The sequence below is a fragment of the Amaranthus tricolor genome, chromosome 17 (assembly GCF_026212465.1).
Source record: "Amaranthus tricolor cultivar Red isolate AtriRed21 chromosome 17, ASM2621246v1, whole genome shotgun sequence".
In the NCBI taxonomy this organism is placed as follows: Eukaryota; Viridiplantae; Streptophyta; class Magnoliopsida; order Caryophyllales; family Amaranthaceae; genus Amaranthus; species Amaranthus tricolor.
In genome coordinates, this window is record NC_080063.1 from 15,744,861 (window position 1) to 15,761,226 (window position 16,366).

The 16,366-nt window shown below is 32.8% G+C and overlaps 1 protein-coding gene across 1 annotated transcript; it reads left to right on the forward strand.

Annotated features, from left to right (window-relative positions):
• Positions 1 to 3,891: 3,891 nt before the first annotated feature.
• On the forward strand, positions 3,892 to 14,910 carry LOC130804632 (protein FLX-like 2). Its single transcript, XM_057669145.1, has 5 exons — positions 3,892 to 4,125; positions 5,150 to 5,716; positions 5,872 to 6,017; positions 6,110 to 6,198; positions 14,037 to 14,910. The coding sequence occupies exons 2-5, from the start codon at positions 5,157 to 5,159 to the stop codon at positions 14,598 to 14,600; spliced, it is 1,359 nt and encodes a 452-aa protein (XP_057525128.1). The 5' UTR covers positions 3,892 to 4,125; positions 5,150 to 5,156; the 3' UTR covers positions 14,601 to 14,910.
• Positions 14,911 to 16,366: the final 1,456 nt, after the last annotated feature.

The window sequence follows — 16,366 nt, forward strand, 5'->3', positions numbered from 1 at the left end:
TCTCAGTTTATGCAGGAGCCTCGTCTTGAGCATTGGGAAGCAGCTCTCCGAGTGGTACGCTATTTAAAGGGTACTCCCGGTCAGGGTATTCTGTTGCGTGCGGATAGTGAGCTAACCTTGGAAGGCTGGTGTGATTCGGATTGGGCTGCATGTCCTCTCACTCGTCGCTCATTGACAGGTTGGCTTGTTTTTCTAGGACAATCTCCTATTTCTTGGAAAACAAAGAAACAACATACAGTATCTCGCTCTTCAGCTGAAGCCGAATATCGATCAATGGCTGCAATCACATGCGAACTGAAGTGGCTAAAAGGTTTGTTGTTAAGTTTGGGTGTTCATCATCCTAAAGCAATAAAATTGTTCTGCGATAGTGAATCTGCTTTACATATTGCAAAGAATCCTGTTTTTCATTAACGAACAAAGCACATTGAGGTGGATTGTCACTTTGTTCGCGATGCAATCATTGATGGCTTAATTTCTCCTACTCATGTGTCGACTACATCACAATTGGCGGACATTTTCACAAAGGCTCTCGGCAAATCACAGTTTGATCTACTTCTTTCCAAGTTGGGCATTTTCGACTCTCATGCTCCAACTTGAGGGGGGTATTGAAATAATATTCTTAGAATAAGCTTGTACACACAATAATATTCTTAGAATAAGCTTGTACACATAGGACAACAAATATCATCTTAATGAGTATTCTAGAATACTCTTTTCTGATGTAATATAAATAAGTCTTTTCAAAAAGAAATAAAACACAAAAAAAGGATTTTTGCTCTTTTCCAGAATGTTTTAAATCATTCTTCCTTCTTCACATAACTAATAAAATAAACTCTTATTCTTATTTATTCATCTCATTTTTTCTCAGATGAAAATTTCATAAAAAAAATTTCATTATCTAATTTCTATTTATGAATTAGGAACATGGGTTCTACCAAAAAAACCGCATTTGTTTAACATGTTTTAGTAAAATGTATCACATATTTATAATTTAACTTGAAAAATCTGACATGATTTTTTTTTATGTGTAGTCTTCCATGATATATGTTAAATTGCATTTATTTTTCTCTTTATAGTTGCAATTTATGATTTGTAAAGAATATATTATTTACTTCCAAAAATCAATAATTACACAATTATAGTCTTTCAATAATTTACTATTATCCTTGATTTTTTCTCATATATTCTCGATAAGAAGAACAAATAAGATTGAACGGAAATTACGGGATAGTAGGCAAAATAAAGTCAAAATATACAAATAAAACCATATTCAATTGAATTTTTAAATTTGTATTTGAGATAATTTACCATGTGTCAGAATTCACAACAATATAAAAAAAAGAATCATAAAGAAAATATTTAATCAATTAATTATAAATTTAAGGTTGCTATCGTAAAAATATTTAAACGCCAACTAGATCGATTGCCTACATATCTAAAAAAAATTATTAGGAATTGCTAGACATTGTTGAAGGCTTGTTTTGTTAATTTGTATTGAACGAACTTAAAAAAGTAATGCAATCATTTTTTTGTTTTTCGCTTGTTTATGTACTTTTTATTGTCATTTTACCCAATTCCTAAATTTTGTTACCCTTTTCATTTTATCGCCACACCCTAAATGAAATTACGAATTTGCCCCTAATTTTTAAAAAATTACAATTTTACCACTCCCTACAAATTTCATATTTATAATAATAATAATAATATCAATAACAACAATAATAATAATAATTAACTTTTTTATATATTCTTCAAAAATAATATAAATAAAATTAATAATAATAACAGTAATAATAATAGTAATAATAATGATAATAACAATAATAAAATTAAAAATAATAATTATTATTCAAAAAGAAAAAAAAAAGTTTAAATCGCCCAATTGGGCGATTCACTTTTTTTTTTTTTTTTCTTTTTGGATAATTTATAATAATAATAATAATAATAATAATATTGGTTTGCTTGGCATACCAAGTTGTGGTTTTGTAAAAGTTGTTTAATTCTAGAAACATCATGCAGTGCAACCAAGCGTGACCTACTCACTACAGGGTGGAGTGTATTTGTCAGTTCCAAGAAGCTAGTAGCTGGTGATGCATTTATATTTTTACGGTAATTTATATATTCTTCGTTGGAAATATTTTTTTTGTGTTTTACTGGGGTAACTGGTAAAAGTTTCCGTTTTGTTCATAAATATTGTAATTGACTTTATAAAATAATTCCCTTACTGATTTTTCTACTTCTGTGTTACCTTTTTACTTATCGATTGGGGTAAAAATGGAGAACTGCGTGTTGGAGTGAGGAGGTTGATGAGGCAGCTAAACAATATGCCATCTTCTGTTATTTCTAGTCATAGTATGCACCTTGGTGTTCTTGCCACAGCCGCTCATGCAATTCAAACTAAGACCTTATTTTCAGTTTTCTATAAGCCGAGGTCAATCTATTTTACCCTAAACTGATCTCTATTTTGCATTGCAGTTCATTTCTTGTTGTTCAAGAGAAAGGTTTTTTGGTATGTGCACTCTTGATATTTTGAATTAAGAGACTAAATTGGATCCATGTCAAGTATAAAGTGAATCTGTCATGACAACATTAACTTTCCTGCTGATTGAGCTTTTATTAAAAATATAAATGAATTAATAATAATAATAATAATAATTTTGAATTATTGTTGTTAATATTATTATTATTATTATTATTATTATTATTATTATTATTATTATTATTATTATTAATATAAATTTCCAAAAAGAAAAAAAAAAAAAAAGTGAATCGCCCAAAATTGGGCGATTGGACCCCGGTTCAATCGCCACTTTTTTGGCGATTGAACCGGGGTCCAATCGCCCGGTTCTAGGCGATTAAATTTTTTTTTTCTTTTTGAATAATAATAATTATTTTTAATTTTATTATTATTATTATTATTATTATTATTGTTGTTGTTATTATTATTAATTTTATTTATATTCTTTTTGAAGAATATAAAAAAGTTAATTATTATTATTGTTGTTGTTATTGATATTATTATTATTATTATTATTATTATTATTATAAATAAGAAATTTGTAGAGAGTGGCAAAATTGTAATTTTTTAAAATTCAGAGGAAAATTCGTAATTTTATTTGGAGGGGGTGGCGATAAAATAAAAAGGGGTGGCGAAATTTAGTAACTCCCTCATTTTATTTGCCATTTGCCATTTACATTTTTTTACTTTCACAATTCACATGCGATCCATTACTTTTTATGACAAATATATCTGAATATATCACAATATATTTAAGTACGTAATTTGTGAAAATGTCTAAATTAAAGGATCTTAATTTCATATCTTATGATAAAGAATTCACTTTTACAAAAATATGATTTGCCATTATAGATTCAACAAAATAGATTTTTACAATTTCATTCTACCAATATATACGTAATGAAAGTTTGATTATCACAAAAATTACATAAAAATCCATTTTCCTCCTCTTCCATCCTTTTTTTAACTACAAAGTCTCATATAAGATGGTCTAAGCAGTGGCAAGCGGCAAGTTTAGTAATTTTTTTAATTCTAACATACCAATTTTCAAGATTTAATAGGTCAATATGAAAACTTACAAGATTAATTTCAAGATTTAAAACACCAATTAAAAATTTGTAGTCATCATATTCAAAGTTGGAGTGTGTATTTTAAGCTTTGAAATTAGTGCTATAAGTCACAAGGTAAATTGTTTTTTTAAGTGTTGAAATTAGTATTTTAAATCGTTTACAAATTTAATAACTCAAAATGTCAATTCTAAAGCCTTAAAATTGATATTTTAAATTTTATAATTAATATTTTAAATCTTAAAATTTGTAAAAAAGTACTCCTAATAATTGGACCGTTCAATAAAATGCCTCTCACAAACGAAACGAGACTTTCTCCCAATGATTTTGTGTTAAAAGAATTGTACATTATTCCCCCCCCCCTCCTCTGATTTTCGAGTCCCTCTAATTCGAAATCCCCAATTTCCAAACCCTAAACTATCAAGATCCCCTGTTTTCGAACCCTAATTCGCCGAATTGATCAACATCTTCCTGCCACCCTCCAGCGTTAGTCGTTTACGCAGTCTCCAAGAGAGCTGCAATCTATCTGTCGATTTAGAGGTACCATTTTGAATTCTCTTATTTCTATACTTTAACGATTGAAAGGGGAAAGAAATAACAATGAAATTTCGATTTGTTTAGACTAATTGCTCATCTGGATACGTGATTTTTCTTCGAAATTATTCTATTATACACATATTTCTTGTTATTACAATTTAATTTGTGGGTCATACTTCCTTCTATTTTTGCTAATTCATGCACTCAAGTTCATCTACAAACTGGTTGAGCACTGAAGTAGGGAGTATTAAAGTACACTTTTTATTTCTTTCTTTCATTATTCGTGAGAAAATGTGACTATGTAATGAATAATGGAAATGCTAAATTAGAAAAATTAGTTCATATACGTAATACATTTTTACATGATCAGCAGTGTCTTTTTTTGTTCACTTTTACCAAAGCTATGTTAGCCTTTTCTAATTGCAGTTATTGGAATCAGCATTCTTAACAGGTTTTTTTGTGGATTCACTTAACAAAATTACACAAGTTTTGAATTTTTTGTTGTATTTGATCCAGAACAATCTCAAGTAGGGAAAAAATCTTAATTTTGCTTAGGCGTTGGGTGGGAAAAAGAGTGCTATTAGGAAATATGAATATCCTTGGCACTTTTTGTATGCAGAACAGTAGAATGGTGATTCTGTTTTGTTGAATAGGCATCAATATTATATTTTATATAAGAAAAATATTGGGAAGTGAGCTTGAGCTTATTCATTCCAGCTCAATCTTGCAGATTTTAGTGTTTGATTAGTTAGAGCGCATTCGCTGATGTAAAATGGCTTTTAAGGAATGATTGCGTTTTCTGATTTACTGTTTATTTTTTTATGCCATTTACTGTGACCATTGCATACTTTCTATTATGAGCCTTTTTCTGTTACAAAATTTTCTTCTTAATTTGGGTTGGGAAGGAAGGAGCATCAGCTTTGCATTCTGACAATTTTACAAATGGATATTTTGGTACCAATGTGGGTGAAACTCTTATTAAATTAGTATAGGTGTGTCAATCTCATTGATTACTTTTGTACAACAGCGAGGGAATGGGGAGCAAAGGTCGATTACCACCTCATCATATGAGGCATTCTGTCCATGGCCCTGGTTTGGTGCATCCAGAGCCGTTTGGAGCTGGAATACGACCCCCGCATGATGGTTTTCTTCATAATGAAATGTTGCCGCCACTGGAAATTTTGGAAAAGAAGCTTGCCACACAACATGCAGAGATGGAGAGGCTGGCAACAGAGAACCAAAGACTTGCTGGCACCCATGGATCATTGAGACAACAACTTGCAGCTGCACAAGAGGATCTTAGGATGGTGGATTCACAAATTCGAGTTTCAAAATCGGAGAGAGAGCAACAGATAAGGGCTCTTATGGAAAAAATTTCAAAGATGGAAGCTGAATTGCAGGCAGGAGATCGCCTTAAATTGGAATTGCAACATGCGAGGACAGAGGCACAGAACTTGGTGGAAGTGAGGCAAGAGCTTCTTTCCAAAGTACAACAACTAAATAATGAGCTTAAAAGGGCACATGTAGATGTTCAGCAGATACCCACTATGATGTCTGAACTCGATCACCTCAGACAAGAATTTCATAAGTACAAGTATTGGTCTTTCAAACTGCTAACTTTTGATAATTTAGTTTTATGTAGTTTTCTGATTTGTTAATGTTGTGTTTATGATTTGTATACTTTGCCTGCACTTAGTTTGGGACTTCATTTTGATTGTATTTTGGCATGCTGAAATTGAAACCTTGCAGGGCCACTTTTGAACATGAAAGAAAGGTTTACCGTGATCATCTTGAATCTCTTCAAGCTATGGGCAAGGAGTATAGGAGCATGGCAGATGAGGTGGCAAAACTTCGCGCTGAATTGAGTAATCCTGCAAATGTTGATAAAAGACCTGGTATTTTTTTATCGCAGTTAATCTGTTATTGCTTTGTGGGTTCATTGTTTTTTATTATGTCTAAATTGCTTCTTATGTCTCTGCCCATGCAGCTTATAGTAGTGGTGCTGGATACAGGGATGCCTCTACTCACAATCCTTCAGTACATAGTTCTTATGAAGAAAGTTTTGGAGTACCACAGGTATATATCCTTTGTAGTCTTTAATCCACTGCTGATGTGTGAGCCACATTTATCTCCCAAATAAGTGGAAATATTTTTAAATAGTGATAGTTGTTTTAAAATTTTAGTGAAATTTTTGTATCAAGCATATAGTCATACACCTGTTGCTTTTTCTTTGCCCACATTGTTCTTTGACTTTATTGTTTGTCCACATTGAACATGTTGATTTGCTTACATTTTCGCATTGGGTTGCTTATCCTTCCTTCAGCTGTACCCTCATTTGAGAAGTTCTTAATAGGTTTATTAAATCCTACACTAGAACAATTTGATCCTTGATGCAGAGTGTGATCAATGTGTTTTTAACACCTGTGCTATAGCCTTTAAAGGAAATCCCTCCTTTTAATTTTAAGGGGTCAAGAGTTCAAAGAATGCCAATTTCTGCCTTCCCACCATGCTCAATATGTGTTGACTTACTGCTGAGATCTGTAGCTTAGTAATTTGAAGTCTGATGTGTATATTGTCTTGTCCACACCCCATATCTTTTATCTTTTTATGAAACCCCTCGTGTGAAATTATGGCTTTGGTTGCAATTGGACTAACGTTCACTTATTATACATAATGCCAGTTATTAGTCAAAACCTTGACATGTGTCCCCTAAACCGTCTATAACTTTTTTTACGCCTTTACAATGCGAGTAGAGTAGTATCAAGTTGGTAGATTTGAAAACCTTAACTACTTGGTCGATACAATATGATATGACGCAACCTTATTTTTGCTCTATGTGATTTCTATAAGAGACCGTTGTCTAATTTTTGGGCGTAGGATGCCTTTTCTAAAATTTATTCCTTTAAGTGTTATAAATTTTCAAGGGGAAATCTGGTCACTACAACTTTTTGAGCTTTGACTATGTTAATTTGTGGCTTATATAGCCTTTTATTTGTAAAATGTGAATCAATACCTTTGAAGCACTTTAGAATGCATTATAGTACCTCTTGCCAATCTATGGTCTTCATCTTCAATTGACTCGATTTAGTTTCTGATTCTATTATTAGTAACATCCCTTTTATTCACCACTCTCTCCTCTCTCTTTCTATGACATTCGCCTTAAGATTTTTAAGGGTTGGATCAAACTCGTATACTTTGCTTTTGATATTTTCACTTATATTTGCTACCAAAGCAATTTTATCATGGAACTTGGCTGATTTTAAAGAAATTTGGAAGTTCCTTATCATACTTGATGACAATCCATTTGAACTCGTTCATATTCATGCCCAAAATTTTCAATATTATAGACTAAAAGTTTCTAGATCCTTTTGTTAAATCAAGCATACTATTGATAGAGTCTTTGTTGAGTTATATTCTTATCACAACGTCAACATAAATTAACCAGCGAGGCCTTATTGCATTTATGAAAATTTCTTCCTACTCCCAAGTGCCCATATCATTCGGGGCACCAGATGCTTTTTTAAGGATAAATTCCTTTGTAGAATTGAGGATGGACTACGTTAGCCAAATGAAAACCAAAAATTAACAAAGAGCCAAAATTTCCAAAGTATTGCATTTTGGAACTAAGGTTTTATCAACTTTACATATATAGTGGTTCTAGTCTATATAATTTAAGCTTATATTTCTGGGTAAAATTGTAGTTTTCAAATTAATTTCTTAATAAGAGCAAATTTGAGATTTGAGGCACACATTATACAAGCTTTAGCTTTTTACTAAGAGATAGTACCATTAAATCCACTATGTAATAGAGGGATAATGGAATATGCAAGTTGTTGTAGACATTGACTAGCGAAGCTGGCGCTTGAGATGGATATATGGCTGCAGTTGTGTTCTTGGACATTTGTCTATGAAGTAAGAAGAATCACATTGGTGATTCATGGAGTAAGTGCATAATAATCCAATCCGAATCATTCTAAAGTTTGATTTGATTCGTTTTTCCAAAATTGGATATTTTGAATCACGTATCCCACTTAAACAAAATATTCAGATTGGATCCAAATCGAAGATTTTGGAAACCATAAGTCCTTTTTCTTTTCCTTTTTTTTTTTTTTTTTTTCCTTTTTTGGTTTGCAAATGTAGGCCCATATTAAAATCTTTAAAACATATCCATATGTTTGAAAGAGCCTTTGAAACACTAAGCTTATATAGAAAGAGTCACTTCTCTCCTCATCCCCTTGCATATTTCCTCATCCTTCATTATCAAGCTTCTCTAATCTTGTGTTAAGTTTCATATGTCAATATTCCCCAAATGTTGATAATAAATTTTGAATAGATTTAAAATTATAACTTTGAACAATTCGTATGCACTAGGCGTTCAAGTTCAACTTGTTTCTTTTGTTTAATATAATCCTTTATACTAGGCACATGCTAAGATTTTTTTAAAATCAGTACAACAACATTATATTGCCCAATGCCATTAAGTGTCTTCCACTTAAGGTGGGATTTGAGGGATCAGATGTACACAACCTTACCCTTATAATACGCTTGATACTGATAATAAGATTCATGGTTTGGTTTTGTATTACAAATAGTAATTTCTATTTTCTTATTTCCTTAAATGGATATTTGGATGGTAATGTTAGGAAAGGGAAGAGAGGATTCTTGAATGTGTTAATTTTTTTTTTACCCGAAGTCAGAGAAATCTAAAGAGGGAAGAACCCACATGGCTACAAGAAAGTGTAGTGAACACAATGTTGATTGGATGAACCAAAATAGTCAAAATTTGGATCAATCATGTAAAATGCGGGTTATATACACCTTTTTTTGATAACTTTTACGACTCGTCTCATACTATAAACCTTGACCTTGTTTTGACACTAGGTACTAACTTGGTTTCATTGAAAGTATAGATTGACTCAATTAGGTGGGCTTTTCACTTTTGGCTTAAAAGCGAGGGTTCATATCCTTCTTATTGAGGGCGTTTGAGAATGAGGTTCCCCTCATTTTTCTTCCTACTCGTGAGTTTGACCCATAAAAATAATAGGAGTAATAAATTAGAACTCAGATAAAATAACTTAAAACTCCATTAGAAACTCCTAGGAATTTCCAAGAGACGAGAAAACATACTCTAGTGGGTGTCCGAGTCAAATGGACTTCTTCTAGGGCTACGACCAAAACACACTCTAAGGCCTTGCCAATAGTGGTTGCCTTAAGGATTTGCTTCAGCAACCCTATTAAAGCACCCGGTCCATGCCCAATTCATGCCTCATGTCTCAGGCACACTCAATCGTTCTTGTATAAAACTAGGGAGGCATAGAGTTGATGCCAACATATGAAGTGAGATATTAAAAGGTCAAAATATTTTTTCATTGTCATATATCTTTAGAAGTATTATGTATATACATGCTCTTCTTTTTTAAAGAGTAGTCTTTTTTAGATTACTTGAGGTATCTAAGCTTTGAGTTCCAATTATAACCTAGATTGTACGATGAAGTAGTGGGAATATAGATGCTTAGATGGTTAAACAAACATACTTTTAGGGATAACAAATACATAAGAAAATGTTTTAGGAGTTGTTAATATTTAGGAAAAGATGAAAGAGATTGTTTATGATGGTTTGAGCATGTGTAAAAATGAGGTGTTAGCGAACCGATAAGGGAGATAATAGGTTAGAGCTTGCGAGACTTAAAAAAGGGCAAAAAAGACCATAGTCGGCCTGAAGGGTAAAAGTGGAAAGAGATATGAAAGATCTATTGAGATGATAGAAAATCAAAATGAATGGAGAATAAGAATCCATGTGGACGACCTTTGCTCATATAGCTGATTTGGATTAAGACTGACATTGTTGCATTGTAGGATTGACAATCCTATTGCAAGTTTTGAATGATCCTTGACCAAATTTGCTTACAGACTTATTGACATGAGTTAAAGGGTTTTAAATATTTGGATTGTAGGTTCATAAGATCTATATTAGGATATTTAATAACATAATATTATATATTTAGCACAAACAATATAACGAGACACACTATAAAATTAGAATAGAAAGAATTTGCTCCAAATGGATGCTTTAAATACCTTGAGTCCATATTTCAGAGTAGTGGGGAATCCAATAAGATGTGACTCATAAAATTAAGTATGTGGTAAAAATAATTACTGGAATATTATGTGATTGAGATGTGTTCTTAAAGTTAAAGGGCAAGTTATATCAAACAACCATTAGATCAACGCTACTATATGGATCAAAATATTGGACTTGTTAGAAAACATCATTGTAGAAAAATGAGTAAGGGAGATGCGAGTGTTTCGATGGCTGAGTGGACATATCTTGAGGAATAAAATTTGAAACAAAGATATAAGTAAGGGTTTAGGAGATGCAAAAATTAAGAAAAAATGAAAGAAAATCGTTTAAGATAGTCTAGGCATGTGTTAAGACAAGATAACAAATTCATAGGAAAATGTTTTGGGAGTTGTTAAAATCATTGTTACCAGGATCGAGGTACGATCTGGGTTGCGGAACGAGATCGGGATCGTAGTTCGCTAATTTTAAAATTTTGAGGTGGGATCAAAAAATTTTTGATTCGAGATTAAAGGAGTCACGGAACGATTTGTTTCGGGTCGAGGTACGATTTGGGATCGATTACCTAAAATTAAAATAAATAGTTGTAGAAACAAGGGATAAAAATAAGAAATAGAAAAAGGAATAACTCACTTGATTTGTTTTTGAAAATTTTTAAAATATGTAATTAGAAATGTGTGAGGTGAGAATTGGAATAAAAATATTAGTGTCCCAAAGCTCAAAACATATTAAAAATTTTTAAAATATGTAATTAGAAATGTGTGAGGTTAGAATTGGAATAAAAATATTAGTTCCCAAAGCTCAAAACATATTACTTATCAGTTAAAATAAGTGTTATATAAAAACAAGAATAAAAACCCTAATAAAGGGACCAAAGGTAAGGGACTAAAGCAAGTACTCCTCCTGCGGCTGATTACAGTTTCTTCCATTTTCTTCAAAATACCCACACCATTGATATGAAGCTTCCATCTACACCATTAATGATAAGTTTTCTTCTTTTCTTTCCCCTTTTCTCTTCTCCCTGTTTTCTTTATCTTCGATTTTTTTGGACTGTTTAGATATCTTTCAAGGCTGAGAATGGATCGCCTGATATCACGTTCCAGATCGTGTACCCAAGCGATCCAAATCGTGAATGATCCGCGAGTTGGGTCGAACGATCTAGATCGCAGTTCGCGGGCTAAGGCATTGATCCTGGCTACACTGGTTAAAATTAAGGAAAAGATGACAGAGATCGTTTATGATGATTTGAGCATGTGCAGAGATGAGGTGTTAGTGAAACGATAGGGCAGACAATAAGTTAGAGCTTGCGAGACTTAAAAAAGGGCGAAAAAGACCAAAGATGCCCCGAAGGGTAGAAGTGGAAAGAGATATGAAAGATCTATTGAGATGGTAGAAAATCAAAATGAATGGAGAATAAGAATCCATGTGGGTCGTGGGCGGTCTTTGCTCATATAGCTGATTTGGATTAAGACTGACATTGTTGTATTGTAGGATTGACAATCCTGTTGCAAGTTTTGAATGATTCTTGACCAATTTTGCTCACTGACTTATTGACATGATTCATTGGGTTTTAAATATTTAGATTGTAGGTTCATAAGATCTATACTAGGATTTTTAATAACATAACATAATAAATAATATTTAGCACAAACAATATAACAAGAGACACTATAAAATTAGAGTTGAAAGAATTTGCTCCAAATGGATGCTTCAAATACCTTGAGTCTGTTCAGAGTAGTGGGGACATCTAATAAGATGTGACCCATAAAATTAAGTATGTGGTAAAAATAGAGAGTGAAAACTAGTAAATTATGTGATCGAGATGTGTTCTTAAAGTGAAAGGGCAAGTTATATCATACAGCCATTGTATCAACGCTACTATATGGATCAAAATGTTGGACTTTTAAGAAAACATCATAGTATAAAGATGAGTAGGGGAGATGTGAATGCTTTGATGTCTGAGTGGACGTACCTTGAAGAATAAAATTTAAAACAAAGATATAAGAAAGGGTTTAGGAGTTGCAAAAATTGAGGAAAAGATAAAAGAAAATGTTTAAGATGGTCTAGGCATGTGCAAAGACGGTATATTAGTAAACAGGTAAGGAAAATATAAAATTGGAGCTTGAGAGACTTAAAAACAAGACGAGAAAGACCGAAAATTACTTGGAGGATATGAGTGAAAAAGGATATAAAGTATCCAGACTTACTAATTGAGATGGTAGAAAATTGGAATAAATGGAGAATAAGAATTCAAGTGGACGATCAGGACTGATATATTAATTCATGTAGTCGATCCCATATTTAAGGATCAAGGCTTTGACCTTGTTCTTGTTGTTGTGGCATTATTTGGGTTGCAATGGTTGTAGCTGTAATGTTTTTGCTCATCAGATCACTTTGCTATGATTTTGAGGTTACTATTATTTGGTATCCCTTTTCTTTCTTTGGATCTTTTCAATGCTTGAGTTTCAGTATCGTCGCTATATCTCATGCAACGAATCTAAAAAATAAGTGATATCAACAATTGAAAAAAATTACATTTAACAACGTTGTAATTAAGGCAATGTTGATTTGAAGGCCACTCTTTGACAACTTTTTTGATGTCATTTTAAATTTTAAAATTAATATTACGTCATGTCATTTAAAACCAATATAGTAAAAGATCTTTTAAGTTAATGAAAATAAACTCAATACAAATAAATACATACTTTACATTAACAAGTGCCATAAAGTGGCACTGTGGCACCCACCTAAGGTGAGGTTTGGGGTTCGATGTACGCAACGTTATATGTGTTAGTGATAACACTAATAAAGAGGTTTCTTCGTTAATCCTTAGTAACAAACTGCAAACGTCATGTGCAACTTTTACAGAATAAAAAGTACACATGATTTAATGAATTATTTTAATATAGTCCATTATAATACAAATCCAAAGAACCATTAATCTTTGCCCCCCAACGAAATAAGACACATTAATAAATACTAACAAAAGATCCTAAAACCAACTTAATCAAAATAATAATCAAATATGAAAACATACTAAATACTAATTTAATCAATTAACTATGAATGAAATATGGGGAAAAAAAGAGTGAAGGTACTCGAACCTTCCTGGGTCGCTGGTAAGAAAGTGAAGGTAACACCAGCTCATCTGACATTAATTGCTGTCTGTTGAGCACCCGGATACCCCTTGTATCCGCCATTGATCTCATTTGATTTTGTTTCTTGACTTTTTCTTGTGTGAGTTTATTTTCAGTCATTTGTTCGCGATTTGTTGTTAGATTTGGCTCTTGTAGTTGTAAATCTCGACAGCTGTAGTTAGTGATAAATATTCTTTTTAGTATTAACCTATTGTTCCTGGTTCCTAATATCTCGTTTCTGCTTCTGCCAGTTCTTTTTTTAATTATTTTTTTATGTTTTTAAAATCTAATCTTGTTTGTGATCTACCTGTCAAATCTGTTGATGTATGCATTTATTGATAATGACCTCTCTGCTTGAATGAGGGGCTTAGGCTACTTGCATCTTCACCTTCCTAAACCTCTTGTGTGGGTGACTGGGTGCTTTTTTTTTTTTTTTAATTTTTTTTAATATATTGAGTATAATATTTTTGCTGATGATAAATATTAATGCCCTTGTCGAATAAATTCTCTAGATACTGCTCAATCAAGATTTGTTATTGATGTGGTTAAATACAACTTAAACTCGTCCTTGCCTTATTGCTTTCCTGAATCAAATATTGCTTTCATAAGCTGAAATTGAGTTGCTTACTTATTCCTTGGTTCCAGTATAAATGTTAATTTTTGGGTGAGTGAGGTTATCTCTTGGCTTTCATTTACAGACACATCAGACGTTTCCGTCCAGTGCTGCTGCTGGTGGGCATGCGTCTGCTGCTACTGCAGGTGGTGGCGTGGTAGCCAGTAGTGGTGGTACCCCTACTTATTCTGCTCCTCAAACTGGGCCTGCTTACCCTGGTTATGAAGCCCAAAGGGCTCAAGCTTATAACCCACAGGGTGGTCAAGTTTACAATCCTCAGAGAGCATCAGGTTATGATGGATATAGAGGAGTTTATGACATGCCGAGACCTCCGTATGATCTGCAAAGAGCAGCTTATGATCCGCAAAGGGCAGCTTATGATCCGCAAAGAGCTGCTTATGATCCACAAAGAGCAGCTTATGATCCGCAAAGGGCACCTTATGATCCACAAAGAGCAGCGTATGAAATGCCTCGAGGTGCAATAGCCCCTCTTCAGGGTCAAGCACCTGCAAACAATGTGCCTTATGGATCTGCTGCTCCACCACCTGCGAACAACGTGCCTTATGGATCTGCTGCTCCACCAGCTGCTCCTCAGACTGCAGCGGGACATGAAACACAACCTCAAGGTGACCATCCTACTTGTAGGTAAGTAATTTTACAATAATTCTGAATTTCCGACTCATTATAACTCGCCTATTGGGACCAAGCATTTCAAAAGACGCAAGATTTTCAAGCATTCTGGCATTTCAATGGGCCGATACAGAGTAGTTGGGAACAAAGATTTGAACAGCAGAGAAGATTGAGCTTTTAGCGAGGCAGTAAAATGTAGTGGAATTATCCTTTGTGTAAGATGACTTAATTTTGTGCGAGAGAGCACTTTGTAAGAAACATCTTTTCTGAATCTAGTTTCAAGTCATTTGCTTGTCAAAGAAAATAGTTATGATTTGATGATTGTTAAACGAGGGTAACCGTGTTGTTTGGGTAGAAAAACCATTCTCTCCATCCGATACTTAACTAATTGCCGATAACGCTCTGTCCCCTTTGTTATCGTAGGTGATGAGTTACCGGTATTCTTTCCTTGTATCACAAATCACATTCGTAACTCAACTATGCTCAACGACAAAATATTGATCCTCAACCTTCCTTGGGGCTCAACCCTCTTTCATAAGCTCACTTAGCCTTGAGTTGTCAGTAAACAAATGGTATTCGAGCAATTGCTTCAATGAAACTTGATGTCGTTCTCAATCGGGTATGTCTTCGAGCTGGTTAATCATGAAAACTTTATATCAAGCAAGTCCTTAGCTCTTAGTTTGAGCAAGTAAAATAATAGGAGTAATTAATTTGATTTTTGAATATCTTGCAAGAATGATCTAAAGCATTTTGTTATCGGTGACTAATAATTCAATATTAATAATTTCAACTTTATTATGAAGAAATTACGATAACTTGTTTCATCGTTGATTTTAAATGATCTTATTTGATTAACTTAGATTTATTGGATCAATAATGACTGCAATTGGATAGCATCTCCAAATTTGACCTCAATTCAAAGGTCTAAGTATCATCCTTTGAGACGCAATTGGTGTAAGTCAAGTCTTGCCCCTTTAGACTTAGATAGCATCTCCAAAAAGTAATCAGATTTGAGTTCAGATTGAATATTATTACACTTAGATTTATCCAAACTTGTTTTAGAATTTTGACTTACTTCATATTTAACTCATAACGCCATAACCCCTTTAGACTTATTTGAATCAATTTTCACATATAAAATCTTGTTAGACCTACTTATACCCTAAACTAGAAAAAATAAAATATTTGAATTAAATTTCATTTTGAACCTTAGATCCATTTGATCGAAATTTAGTTTGGCCACATTAATAAGTCTCAATATGACTATTATTAGATCCAAACCCAAAAGTTGCATCAATGATTGTTGAAAGCTAAAGGTGTAGCTTTGTTGATGAAGTGCAATCAATTAACTAAGAATGGACAAAATTAGCACCAAAAAACATGGGTGTTTGGTAAAAGAAGTGATTGGGTAATATTTATCTTATTGGCTAAATTAGCATTAGCTGATTAAATAAGTCAAATAAATTAAAAATACAACTCGTTTTATATGAAATCGTTTTATCATAAGATATAAAATTAGCCCCATTAATTTAATTGATCACATTAATTTATACGTCGTCATTTATACCCATTGTATCTCGCTCATAGGAAATGCGACAATCCACGCACATAAAGAAGGATGCGGCTAAAGAGCCCCTCAACTTGAGATTAATCTTTAAGAGGAGTGAGTGAAATTTAAACTACCAGCTTGCATCTTACTATACTTTAAAATTGATCACTCTAAAACACTAAATATTTTGACCAGTCGATATAGATAGGCTAAAGTCGTTTCATTTAAAAAGTTAT